Source organism: Mustela nivalis (genome assembly GCF_964662115.1).
Source record: "Mustela nivalis genome assembly, chromosome: 2".
Classification (NCBI taxonomy): domain Eukaryota; kingdom Metazoa; phylum Chordata; class Mammalia; order Carnivora; family Mustelidae; genus Mustela; species Mustela nivalis.
This window is the reverse complement of record NC_139021.1, coordinates 4,343,128-4,356,864: the sequence shown is the minus strand read 5'-3', so window position 1 is coordinate 4,356,864 and position 13,737 is coordinate 4,343,128. Positions and strand designations below refer to the sequence as shown.

Below are 13,737 nucleotides of genomic sequence, written 5' to 3'. Positions count from 1 at the left end.
TGCTTTCACCAGCACACAGAAGACTGAAAGCACTAAAGTACTTTGAAAGCTGCCAGAAGTCAGCCAGAGTCCCCTGATGATGTCATTTGTAAGCCCTGGGCCCTCCCAACTGTCCATGAAGCGGGGGGAAAGGCAGAGGAGAAAATAGTGTTTGCGAGGGAAGAAAATTCGCCAAAGGCCGAGTGTGGGACTGGAGAAGCCTCCTACTGTGCCATGAGCCAATCCAAGACAGGCTTGGGTGCCGACCCTGGGAGCCACTGATTTTGTCTGTTTTTCTCATCCCCTGATCTGCAATTTCATCTGGGTCTTCTCCTACCTAAATGCCCACCGAACAAACACCCTTGGCCTGTCATGTGCTTCCCCTGCCTTCTTTAGCCCAAGCAGCTCCCATGTACCCTGCTGGACCCCTCCACCCTGACTGTGCCCACAAGGGATCCCAGTCTTCTCTCTCGCTCTTCTCTTGCCACCAGGATGCAAGCCCTGGGAAACAGGGCTCTCTCTTTCACTAGAATGTCCCTGTACCAGAATGGGTCCTGGAGCCTGAAGTCACCAGATCATGACTGTTGACCCGACCTGATCTATATCTGGGTAAATGGGGCCACTGGGAGCCACATCTGTTTCCCTAGAGCCTTAACCTCAGACTGGGACAATCTGACCTGTGGGGACAAAGAGCCAGGACTGCAAGTCATCTCTGAGGAAGCCAGGCCGGTCTCCAGGTGGCTCAGTCTGAGTCCCTCCCTAGCATTCCCTCCCCTGCCTTGTCCTCCCTGCAAAGGTTGCCCCAACCCTGGACCTGTCCAGCCACAACACGGTATGGTCCTTCCTTAACCAACCACTGCCTCCGACAAACATTCTTACACTTCCACAAACCCCTGGCGCCTTTGCTCTTTCTTCCCTCTGACAGCAGAGAAGCTGCAGTTACAGCCCAGGGGTGCTCAGTGAAGCATAAAGCCGCATGCTCCTCCTTGCAAGGACCACCTGGCACCTTGGATGGCCCTGAGCTGCTCTCCTTTGGCCCCAGGAGAGAGGAGCCCATCAGGGGTGTGTGTGTGTGTCCATACTCCCCGACCCAGCACAGTGGGTGCAGCAGGGAGAAAGGAGAGAGAGAGAGAGAGAGAAGGGATTTCAGGGTGTTTCCACCACCACGCTCAGCCCCTCTTTCCAACACCAGACCAGATGACAGCTCCTGGATCATGCCTCTTCCACGCGCCTGCGTGATCCCAGGTGATACGCATCTGTCTGGGTCTCAGCCTTCTGAGAGCAAAGTAAGCATGTGAGAGGACAGCCCTGTCCAGCTCTGTGAATGCTGACAGCCGGGGGAGGGAGCAGACAGAGAGGCGGCTGCATGATGCAGGACGGGAGGGAGTTCAGAAAATTTATGCGAAAAAGAATTTCACGCAACTTAAAGAAACATTACATGCAGTCTACACAGAGAGACTCTTATAAGCCCAAGCCCCAACGTTTCTGGAATATAGAGGCCTAAAGGGATTGACACAGGATTATCTGACCACGGAGAGCTTAGCCCGTTGGAGCGAAGGGGATGGAAGCCAGGACTTCCTCACCCAACCCCGTCTAGCTCAAGTTTTCAAACTCAGAAACACAGGTTCTGACCTCATGCCACTGGCTCAAAACATACACCATAGGACGGTCATCTAACACGATGCTTCGTCTCCACGTGGAGAGCACAGCAAGAACCTGCGCCCCAAAGCACCCCTGAGCCGCGCCTGTACTGACCTTTGGGCCGGGGAGTCCCAAGGGGCCATGAGAGCCCTTTTCACCCTAAAAGAACAACAAAAGAAACAAGAAGTAAGACTCTAATTCTCCCCACCTCTGCCTTCAGTGGTCGGTTATCCCTCCACAGGCTGAGGATTTGCAAGGCGACTGATGGTCTTGAAGAGCGAGCCCTTGTCCTGCCTGCGAGAGAGGGCATGAGGCTTTGTCCGTCCCTGCCACCTGGCCGCCACCACCCGCCCATCCCCCTTCACGCCCTGACTCCCGTACCCGTCGGTTCAACGACTGCTGAACAATGTCAGGCTACACACATCAGTGGCTGAAAGTAGTTCTGTGTTTTCTGGAGCTCGCCTTATGGACGTAAAAATAGGTAGACATTGTGAGTCCCACGTGATCATTGTTACGGGGAGAGGAACGGGTCATGGGGTCTTGGGAACGGCAGGTGCACGGCTGCCCCGGGAATGAGGGCTGGAGGAAGGGAGGAGGGAAACCACACAGACAACACGGTGCTCCGGAAAGCGCTCCCTGGGGACATCTTGAGAGAAGAGGAGGCAGGAGCGGATAAAGGAGGGGTCCAGGCAGATGCCGCAGACACAAATGCCCAAAGACAGCCAGCAGCTCTTGGTGTCCTAGAAACTGGGGGAGCAACGTGGACAGAGCTGGTGCTAGAAAGACAACTGGAGACCCTCCATGACACAACGGGTGGGGTGTTGGGGGCGGGGGTGGGAGGGGGGTGCCAGGGGGTGTTTGAGTGGGAAGGTGGGTGGGAGCAGGAGGTGGAGACCTCCTTGAGCCCAGAGTTCCCTCCCAGGATCCTTTGCCCCCTGCCAGAGGCCACGGGAGTCTTGGCTGGACATACCCAGGGCACAGCCTGGCTGATAGAAAAGCCTGGATGGGGCAGGACTGCTTCTGACCTCCTCCGCCAACACAGTGTGCCTGCACAGCAGCCAGTCCCCCAAACCTCATAACATATTAGCCTTCTCCTTTGGGGTTCTTAATAGAAACCCAGGGGCAGGAGAGGGCCAGAGGTCCAACCCTGGTGCTCACCCGGGTTCCCTGCCTGACGTCTCCCATTCTAACCTGTGGGTGCCAGGCCAAAGGGCCTCCCCTCTACTCCCTGCCCAGAAAGAGACTCTGTTCACAGCAAAGCTGAGCTGGGTCCTTTCAGCAGGTTGGGCCAGCATCTGACCTTCATCTGCGTGAGAACTTCCGGGTGCTCCCTGTGCCCAGGTCTGGCTCTTCTGGCAGAGAGGAAGGAGGAAGGTTGAAGGGGACCAAGGCGGGGAGGGGGGGAGGAGGAGCCTGCAGGACATGGGCTGTGGAAGTGTGTCTGTCCCGGGAACTCCACTGGGATTTCACATTTCCTCCTGTCGACCCAGCCCCCTGCAGAGTCACTGAGCACCTCCTACATGCTGGCCCTCAGCAGGGAGGGCACATACAGCAGGCTGCAGGGCCAGGCCACGGGCTCTGGGGGCCAGCAGAACCTCCGAACACCCCCAGGGTCCTTCCCCAGCACAGCTCTGTCTTTTAGCATCCTTGTATGTTTGTTAAATTGTTCTGCTCAAACAGTAGAAGACTTCTTCTTCTTCTTCTTCTTTTTTTTTTTTTTTTTTTTTTTTTCCTTATCAAAACAGCCACCGGTCTACAGGAAAGCAGAATCAATGAAGGCCTCGGGCACTGCACAGGACATTAAATGCAGCTGGTGGGCGGTGCCGGACGTGTTCGTAGAAACACTGGTCTGTACATTAGACACTAGGTACACACAACTGCACTTCAGGTCACCCATTCGGAGTCCTGCTCATAAACCAGATCTGCTCTGAGGACTCGCACCTGAGCAGAGAGGTCAGAAAAACTGCGGGGATACATTCACTCCAGGAAGACATTAATGGGCCTGAGGGCTCCCCTCCTCAGAGCTGGAACATCAAGAAACAAGAGGTCCAGGGAATGAGACAGGCTCCCTGACCTGTGAGTCCCCCAGGGCCTGGGGCCATCCTGCCCTGGCCATCCTGGTGCATGATGGGAAATTCCCTCCTCCACGGACGCACCTGCTGACCACTCTGCCCTGCTCTGCTCGGGCGCTCTGGGCTGGGGGCTGAGGGTCGGCTACAGAGGGTACCTTTTCTCCAGCCGGGCAGGAGCAGTTGATGGTCTTCAAAAACCCAATTTGTTCACTGCCAGACGTGGGAGGCTGCGGGGGCGGGAGTGAAGGCTCCGTCAGCACGGTCACCCGGCACTGGAAGGAAATCGCAGTGAGTCAGAAGGGCAGAGCCTGGTTTTCTACCCAGCGCCGCTCCCCGGCTGGCAAGGGGACCAGGAACCCAAGAAGCCAGAGCTTGAGCGGAGGGGAGGTCGGGTCATGCCCAAGGGCAGGTCCTGGGCTCCTAGGACGTGGAGTCACAAGGGCCTGGGCCAACACCTGCTCTCAGCCACATTGCCGGCCTCTCAGCAGGTGCAGAAACTATGAATCCCTCTGAGCCTCACTGTTACGATCCACAGAATGGGGACAAGAGTGTGTCCATGGGATGTAGTGAGGAGGATTCGATGGGACAGCTCACTGTCTCACACCCAACAGGTGTTTGGTAACGATGCATTTTCCTATCCCCACTTCCCTGCCTCCAGTCCCTCTGTTCTCCAGGCCCTCACCTGACCTCCTCTCCTTCCCTGAGTCCACCGTCAGGCCCATCTGACTCCAAGCCCCCAGCCCGAGGAGCTCCCACCACCGTGTCTTGGGCACAGGGCCCCTGAGCACCGTATGTGGACGTCAGCCCTCCAGCGTGGGAAGACAGCTCTGTCACTAAGGCCGTCTTCCAAGCAGCCCTAGGACTGGGGTTTGTTAAAGAAGTTGGGGAGGGAGAGCCTTGCAAGGGGGCGAGTTCAGAGAGGTCCCAGGGAGAGGCTGACCCGCACGGGGTCAGGGGAAAAGCTCTCATTTTTCTCATACTTTCCAGTCCTGGCTGCAAGCCTCTCCCTCCCCTCTCAACCAGCCCGGGGCACCGGCGCCTCCCCTCCACCAAACATGGCCTGCATGGTCTGTCCCTCCCAGGGCCATGCCTCCAGCTCGGCCTCCCCTCCCCTCCCTGGTACCCCTGCTCGGCCTGCAGCCTGGCGGTTTCGACTAAGGTCAGGGACACGGCAACCCCCTCGGGAGACATGCATGACCTCCAACCTACACCTGGGGGCCCAGGAAATGAAGCCCTAGCCCTAGATGGTCACTGGGCTCCCCTAAGACCACATCCTGAGGGTGGGCACCCCCGACCCCTGAATGCCCATTCGCAGGCCCTGGAGAGCTCCATCACTCCGGAGGCCAAGGACCCGTTCCCTGCCCACCTCTGCACGCAGGAGTTTGCTCACCGGGCCCAAGGGGATATCGCAGCAAGTCTCCAGTTCCGCGTGTCGGGAGTCACAGTAAATCACGATCCGCTGCAGGTCAAACTGCAAGGGACACAAGGACAGAGTGAGTCTGGGGGATTCGGCAGCCCGAAGCCCCCATGCCTCCAGCAGGCCTGTGCAGGAATTGGGCCCCACTTTCTCCTCGGGGTCCCTCACGAGACTGAGCTTCGGGGGAGCCTACATGTCACCTGCTTATACATCCCCTTCTAGAAGAGACAGCCCAAGAGCAAGGAGGTTGGAGCCTACAGATGAGCTGGCAAGGACAGAGCTGGTGCTGGAGTCACCCGGGATCCACCGAGCACCGCCCCCCACCGGGCACTGCCACTGTATTTACTTGGAGCCCCTTCCTGAATGCTCTCATGTCAGGCCCCAAAAGCCTCCAAAAAGGACCCCACTTTCAACCCTCTAGACTTCTCCATGTGGCTGCTTATGTCAACTCTGTAATGTAAAAATGTGTCTCTATTACCTGCTTGAACGCCACAGGCCCTTAGTGTAACTTAAAAGGGCTTTGGTGTCCAACACTCACTTGTGTACGCACACACGCACATGTACACACATTTCCTCACACAATGCACACTCATGCACAGGCACACACACACCTATACACAGACCCACACGATACACACATGCAGGTACACCACATCTGTGCACAAACCCTCACGATACACTCACACACGCACGTGTATGCACATCTGCACACACAATCCATACACTACACACATTCACACACGTCCACGCATCTGCACGGACACACGCCCACACAACACACACATGCACACACGCCCACACAACACACACATGCACACACGCATATGCACATGCACACACACAAACAGTTTGCAGATAAAGCCCAAGCCTCCTCAAAGAGGAGAGTCCCACAGCCCTGCCTATACATGTGTGGTTTCTCCTGCAGGAAAGTCCCCGAAAACCCAGCAAGCTCTGAGTCACTCCCCAAAACGGTCCTGGCTGCTCTCACATCCCAGCCCTGTAACCACCACGTGAGTGCCGGCCCCACCGCTGGTCACTACTCGCGACCCTGCATGTCGGTGACGTGCAGACCACGAAGCATTCCTGTTTCTTAGTTTACTTTTAAAATCTGCTTCCCTACCAGCACGTGAACGCTGCAGGCAGGGATCCCTTGCCTCTTGTCCTCCACAGGAGCCCCAACATCACCGGAGCCCCAACACCATTTCTGGCACACAGTGAAAGCCCAGAGCACAGAAATAAGTGTTGGATGGAGGCATGTGTGAGGGCACAAACATTTTTTTAAGGGAACTTGAGCTGCACCGGTGGAAGGAGGGATGCTTGTTTTACTAAACACTGATGCTAAGTGCCCATGGTCTTCTACCTCCCCTGCCCTTCTCGGGCTGACCTGTGCTGCACTTGGAGTGGCCAAGCAAGCTGGCCGGGCAGGTGGTCAGCTGCTTGACCTCATACTCCTGGCTGTTTTGATATACCCTGGGAGGCATGACTCCCCACCTCCCTGACTTGGCTTGCTACAAACACTTCACCGTTTCATTCATCTGTCTGTTCTATTTCCTGTAAGACGCCAGCCCACAGACGGAGGAGAGAATGACAAAATGCCCCATCATGCCTCGAACAAGGCCCATTTGAAAGAGAGGGTCCTGCTTTCTGCATTAGCGAGCACGCACACTCCAGCTGGCCCGTCTGGCAAGGCTGCAGGGACAGGGATGGGAAAAAAGAGGCAGAGGAGCAGGGCCAGGGAGAGAGCACAGACACCCAGAGCCCAGCACAGGTGCTCCCAGGTTGGGTGAGCGGGTCTGGGAGCCAGAGGGGCCCCTTTCCAACCGCCTAAAACCCTCCTGTTCCTGCCAGCGGCTCCTGCCTCTCTCCTCCCTCCACCGAGCCAGGGAGCACACCTGCGGACGTCCCCCTGGCTCCCACTCCACCTGGAGACCTCTGCTCAGGTCTACACCCCTGAGACCTGGGTGGTCTTCCCTGACCCTGGGTGGTTTTCCCTGGCCCGGCTTCCCTCCAGGGTCCACCAGATGCAGCTCAGTGACCCTTCTCTGGTGACAGAATCACCCCTTCCCATCCCACTCCAATCCTTAGTTCTCCCCCAACTCAGTAGCACCCTGACTCTGTCCCTGGGTGTACGCACACACCATGTGCCCATTGGCTTGCCCGGCCGTTTCTCTTACAGACCCCCCCCCCCCACCAAGAGGAGGCACCAGGAACCTTATTGTCCCTGAGGAGGCCCCCAGCCCCTGGACCTCTCGTGGCTCCATAACGGCCTACCCCTCGTCACCTTCCCATCCGTCTGCTCCCTGCAGCCCCAGAGAGCATCTCAGGTGCAGCCCTGAGCCCCCCTGCCCTGTCCCAACTGTTCCCACAGGCCACCCCCGTGCACAGAAAGGCCTGGACCCTGGCCTCTGCCCCCCACCCCCCACCCCCACTGGCTCCAGGAGGGCAAGGAGATGGGGCTGAAGCAGACGAGTTACCGTCTCTGAGCTGGATTCTCCCCAGCTCAGAGGGGAGGAGCCCCTCTCTGGCTCTCAGGGGAGGCAGAGGGGCTGTGCTGGTGACAGGAGCGCACAGGCTAATAATGGCAACCATCATCACCGTCCTCTGTGTCACCAACGTGGCTCAGCTCCGTCTTCAGTAGCCCCTGACTGTTCTCTGAGTCAAGGCCTGGTCTGCACATGGGTGTTGAGGATGGGCTGTTTGAGCAGAAATCCCAACCCTGCCACGTTCAGTTCCAACCCTAGAAGAACCACTGAATGTCTCAGGGAGTGTCCTGCTGTCTGTCTGTGAACTGAGGGTGTCCATCGTGTCTGCTTCCTGAGATCGCGGGACAGACTGGATCAGAAATGGCCTGGGGGCACCGAAGACATTCCCAGGCACAGGGTGATGCTCAATTCGCTAGAATTAGCAGCAATCTGAGTAGTGGTTTTTATGGCTTTACTTGATTTAACGATTTCCTTTGTTTGATGTGGTCCTATGTCTGACGTCACCTTCTCAGCAGTGACACACGGAAGCACAGCCTGGTTTCCATTGCAGATGTTACACAAGCAAGTAGGCAGAACCAGAGGACACATCCGTGTGTGACCGTGACCATGACCGTGACCACCACGGGGCCACTCGCATGGGCTGGAGGGGGGCGCACATGGGCACAGCTCGTGGGTGTGGCCTTCCTCTCTGGGCCCCACCGCCCCTGCCTAACCCCTCGGTCACCCCTTCCTGGCCTTCCGTGTGAGGCTTCTGCAGGTGCCGGCAATGCTTAGGAACTATCCCTCGGCTAATAGCGCAAGTTACAGAAGACTTCAGAACTTAGTTCCTGGTGTTTTGGGGTTTGGCTTTTTTTTTTTTTTTTTTTTTCCCGTATCACCATTTCTTGAATTTTCAGGTATTCATACTTACTCATCTTTTTTTTAAGCTTATGGTTTGTGCTTGACAGATTAGGAAACAATATTTACAACATACACTAAATTGGCAATCAGTATTCAGAATATATGTTTATATGCATATATATACATATATGTATAAAATATTGAAATCATTAGGGGAAAAATCCACAAATTAACCCTAATCACAGGCAAATGCTGTGGGCTGGCAGTCACTGAAGGGGAAGTCAAACGGTCGATCAACAAACACACAGGACTGCTGTTCACAGTAGAAGCAGGGAGCTGCAGGTGGAAACGGCAATAAAATACCATCGGCCATTTGCCGTCTGATTGGTAAAACAAAAGCAAAGAGAAAGGAATATTTAAAAAGAAAATATATCAATAAATTGGGGAGGGTTTAAGAAAATAGAGCTTTTGTACATTGCCAGAGGCATAGAAACATTCCGTCATTTTGCTGAGAAATCTGAAGTATGTGGGAAAGTCAACAATTGTTTACGCCCCGATGTAATCATTGAACACGAGGCTGCAGGGCCCAGGGAAACTGTCTCAGCTGGCCCACACCTCAAGCCCAGCAGGCAGGTGTGGTCCACGGTCCTTGTGGAGAAAACCACCTTGGAGCCATGCCAGCATGTTCAAGACCCAGGCGCGCTGACAATGATGGGGAAACATCAGAACCCGTCTACGTGCCCACTAACCGGAGGACCAAGAAACAGAATGCGTAATAATATGATGAGGCAGCTAGAAGAAAGTATAACAAGCTTTGACGGAGAATCTTGAGCAAAAAATCAAAAAGCAAGATTTAGAATATCGCGTATCATTTACAGAAACTCTGCGAAACTGAGCAGGCATCCAGCCACCCTGTATTCGATAGCGGACTTGCATGAGCGCAGGAAATGATAAGAAATGGTTTGGGGAAGAGCTATCCCGAATCATGCTCCGGTTATTTCTGGGGAAGCAGGACCGTCCGGTCCCGGCAGGGAAGGCGGCCTCCAGTGCGTGGGCGTCACGTGGACGCAAGAAGAACGGAAGAGCAGGAAGGAGGAGCGTGGGCGGTGTGACAAGAGAAGGGCCACCGGGGCAGCACTGAGTTATCACGGGCTGTTATGTCTAGACGGCGCACTCAGGATAATTCTTAAAATTTATTTTGCTTATAATTTCTATATTTGCCAAATTTTCTACAATCAGAGAAAAAAGAAAAAAAAATGCCTCTGTTTAAATGTACAGAATTTAAATACCTCTCTACCTGCAAATACATATAGGAACCTATGTCCCCATTGCTGAGCATAGTCCCTGGCATACAGCAGGTGCTCAATGTATGCGATAGATGGCCAGTTGCGTGGATGAGGGAGGGTGACTCTGGCTTCTAATATGTTTTCTGAATCAGGGTTCCCCTCCCTAAGGCAGTTCAAGGCGAGGTCTTGATAAGTGGTACGGACCCGTGAGGGGGAGTTGCGGACACTTGACTCCCGAGGCTTCCTCCCAGTGACCCCAGGACCTTGGCTGTGGCCGGCCCCCCGGTACTCACATCGATGGGCACGCTGTCATACAGGCGCTTGCCGATCACCGTCTTCCCCTGGATGTCGATGTTCTCCCTCTCCTCGATGGGCAGCGTCTGCACCAGCACACAGTCCACGTACAGGGAGACGTTCTGGGCCTGGATGCTCAGGGCAATCTTGTGCCAGTCCCGGTCGAAGAGGTCGCTGACCCGGGGGCCTCGGAAGACCACCCTGACGGCATCTGTCACAGCACCCACCGCGTCATACTCGACGGCCTTGCTCTCGCCGTCCAGCCGGATGGAGACCTGGGGAGCAGAGCGCCACAGACCCCCTGAGCTGCATGAGACCAAGCAGGAGGGTGCGAGAGGGGAGGGGGTCGTGGAATCACGGGTCCCATCGAGCCGCGACCCTCGCCACTTGTCGGCCTTGGATAAAGCCTTAGTTCCCTCCTCAGCCTTGGTGCTAACAACCCCGAGCCCGCAGGCTGTTCCAAGCACCGGAACCAAATGGGATGGTTGGGCTCAGACACATGCAGGGTCACACACAACCCACGCCTCGGGGACGATGCAGTAGGAGCACATCTGCGAGTCTGCACGACAAACGGTACCGAACGGCTTGAGTCTCAAGCCCAGTGAGAAATCCCAACTGGTCTCCGGGTCATTGAAAACCCCAGGCTGCCAAAACGGGCCATGTCTGGCCAGACGCCAGGGACCAGGCTGCGACCCCGTCACAGCCCACACTCTCTCCCACCACGAGGATGACCTTGAGGCTTTTTGGTGGCAGGGACTCACGGGTCTTGTTCCCTGGAGGACCCCCTGCCCTTTGCCAAATGTCTGGGCCATTCTGGAAGAAAGTTTTACTTTTGTTTTTCTTTGGTTTGGACATGTGCTCATTTCTCGCCCTTAGTACTCACCAAATACCTTCTGTGCCCTGCCCAGCTCCCCACCCCCAGAGTCTGAACTTCAAGGGCTCTGCCTGGCCTCCTGTGCCCTTCGGTGTCTCATCCACGTGGCCCCTGGCAAGTCCACGGATGGAGACCATAGGCAGGAAGACAGGGTCCGAGGGCTGGTTCTCGTTGCCCCTCCCGGCTTCCCTATGGCTCCCAGTGGTTGTGTCCCTCCACACACCCGAGCCCTTTGGGGACTCTCTGTCCTCCACGGCTCCAGACCCATGGTCTCCAGTAACCACTGACCACCCCTGTCCCTGCCACCCAGGCCTCTGGTGGTAGCAGCTTCTTGCTGTCGCTTATCCCAAGATACCTTGATATCCTTTGCTGGGTTCTTTACCCCTGACTCTTAACCGCATCAGCAACCTTAATCCTAGCCACGTTCTTCAAAACCTTAATCCCAGACAACATTCTTCAAAAACTGGGGCTGTCTGCTGTGTGTCTACACCCAAACTGGCAAGCCACTTTTGAGCTGTGTGTCCTTGGGCAAGTTGTTTAACCTCTCTGGACTCTTTCGTTCTTTATAAAAGGGCACCAATGACAGCACCTGTGGCACAGAGTCATTACGGGGATTAAGTCAGTTAGCATGTACGTACAACACCGACGCGGTCTTTATTAGATTCTGGTGCCGCTCCAAGCATTAGCTATAACAAACTAAGCAAATAAATTCAAAGTCCTCCCCGTGGGGCAAGCCTTCTCTGGCACACACGCGCCTGGAGCCCAGCTGCTCGCTTGCTCTCGCGCCCCCACGCTCCTTTCATTTGCTTTCACCTGGCGCCCGGTCCTGGACCATTTCTTCCCTTCACCTGTTTTGCCTGCCCTGCCGCATCCTCGTAAGTGGGGAATTCATCCCGCTCGTTCCCTCTCTTCTGGGGCGAGGACCTCACCCAGCTCATGGTGCCGACCCCCAATAAGGCACTGAATGAATGAGTGAATGGATGAGAGCCCTCGGGTCAAGGAAGGCGCCCACGCACCGCCGGGATTCAGTCGCAGGGTTTACGACACTGCCCAGGCGTTCTGATTTCTCTTTCTGCCCCCCCCCCCGACCCCATGACCTCAGTACAACCGGAGCAGGATTTGTTTTCACGTGCACTGCCTGCTGGGGTATGCCTGGTGTGGGCAAGTACAGAAAGCTGTGAACCCTGGCCAGTAATCTAGTACGCTTCTAACTCCCCCTCATACTTCTGTTATTAAACACGGTCTTCTGTTTCTAGAAACCACTTTTCCTGTTTGAGCCCCGTGTCCCTGAACCACTGACGGAGCTCCGTGAGGACACGGCTTTCCATTCAGACATACACTTCTTCCAGCAGGATGCAAAGCCGGGGACAGCGCCCGGCAGGCCTGCATCCTGTGTGTGCCGGAGCAGGCTGGGGACCACAGGAAGGCGCCTCCTGGCTCAGCTCCATCAGCAAGTCCTGCTGCTTCTAGTTTCAGAGACGTCCAGGATTTCATCATTTCTGCCCAGCTTGCTGTTACTACCGGTCTGGGTCAGCACCATCTCTTGCTTCGATTGTGACGATAGTCTCTGAACTCGTCCTCCTGTTTCTGGGCCAGCCCGTCTCCCAGAGCCTGGTCTCCAGCAGAAGGCCCCCCTCCGGCCCCCCACCACCTCTCGAGCCCCTTCCCCCAGGAGCAGCCCCCACACCCTCTGTTCCAGCCAACCCTGCCTCCTTCCTGACCCTTCATGCTACTGGGGAGAAGGCCAGCTTTCGAGTGTGGCTGTAAATACTATCATGATGACTGTGAAGATCAAGGTCAGTAGGTCTGACGGCCCGCATGGGGCTGCTGAGAGCCCACGTCCCTTCCGCAGGCCTTTCTCCGTTTTTCCCTGTGTCTAGCCTGTGTCTCCCCCGGGGCATGGAAGTGGCCACCATCAAAGGCCAAGGAAAAGCGTTCCACCAATGGCCAGGAGCCTCTTTGAACATGAGCCTCAGGCCACCCCCACCCCAGGGGGGGGGCGCCTCTGCCTGGTTCTGTCGCGTCCGGGCCCACGGCCCGTTCCCAGGAGGAGGGGAAGACGCAGACACGGCAGACGGCAGATCATACAGCTCTGCAAATGCCATGAGGGGAGAAAACCCAGACGAGGGGGTGAGGGCTCACCCACAAGAATGCGTGGCAGGCGCCCAGTCCCATCGCCCAGGCCCCGAGAAACTAGAGAAGCCAGACCTGCGTGCCTGCAGAAGGAGGTGGACGGCTTGCGTTCCCTCCAGGAAAACAGCCCTTGAGAGGAGACTCGTCCGTCCCACCCAGCCTCCCACACTCAGGAAATCAGGGCACTCGGTAGCCAGACCGCGTCTCAGTCGGACCAGGGGCGCTATGGAAAAATCATTCAACGGGACTAACGGTGGGGGATGGGAGGCAGCTGAGCACGGTGGTCAATGCACAGATTCGGAGTCGGACCCCCGTGTTCAAATCCCTCTTTTCCTTCTCATTTGTGAGCGTGCGGGCAGAGGCCTCACATCATGTACTCAGCCTCCACCAACCCCCCCGCCTTGCAAGAAGCCAACAGGCTGGGAAGGGGACCGATGCGCTCGGATGTGTGAGGTCCTCAGGACCACTCCTCACCCCTCCGGAGGAGAGCGGGGCTGTGGGGACGAGCCAGTGCAGCACCCAAGTCCAGCTCTCACGGGGGCGCACGGCTCACTGCACAGAGGGCGCCGTCCCCTGGCCGCTGCCCATGTGTGTGGTCGCTGCGGCCCAATCGCTCGAGCACATTCTCATTTTGGCCTCCAGCGAACGGAGTCCGTATCCCTCAGCTGAAGGTGAGCCACGTCTTCCAAAGGTGAGACGGGTGATGACAGACAGGAGG

General features: G+C 56.3%; 1 protein-coding gene across 1 annotated transcript in view; it reads right to left on the bottom strand.

Moving 5' to 3' along the window:
- COL22A1 (collagen type XXII alpha 1 chain) overlaps positions 1-13,737 on the bottom strand; it is a 236,072-nt gene that overhangs the window by 164,169 nt on the left and 58,166 nt on the right. Inside the window, exons 7-10 of the mRNA XM_082720691.1 lie at positions 10,012-10,287; positions 5,083-5,163; positions 3,848-3,964; positions 1,735-1,779 (exon numbers count right to left, since the gene is read on the bottom strand). Of these exons, the coding sequence (XP_082576817.1) occupies positions 1,735-1,779; positions 3,848-3,964; positions 5,083-5,163; positions 10,012-10,287 (519 nt within the window). The remainder of the gene's footprint in view (positions 1-1,734; positions 1,780-3,847; positions 3,965-5,082; positions 5,164-10,011; positions 10,288-13,737) is intronic.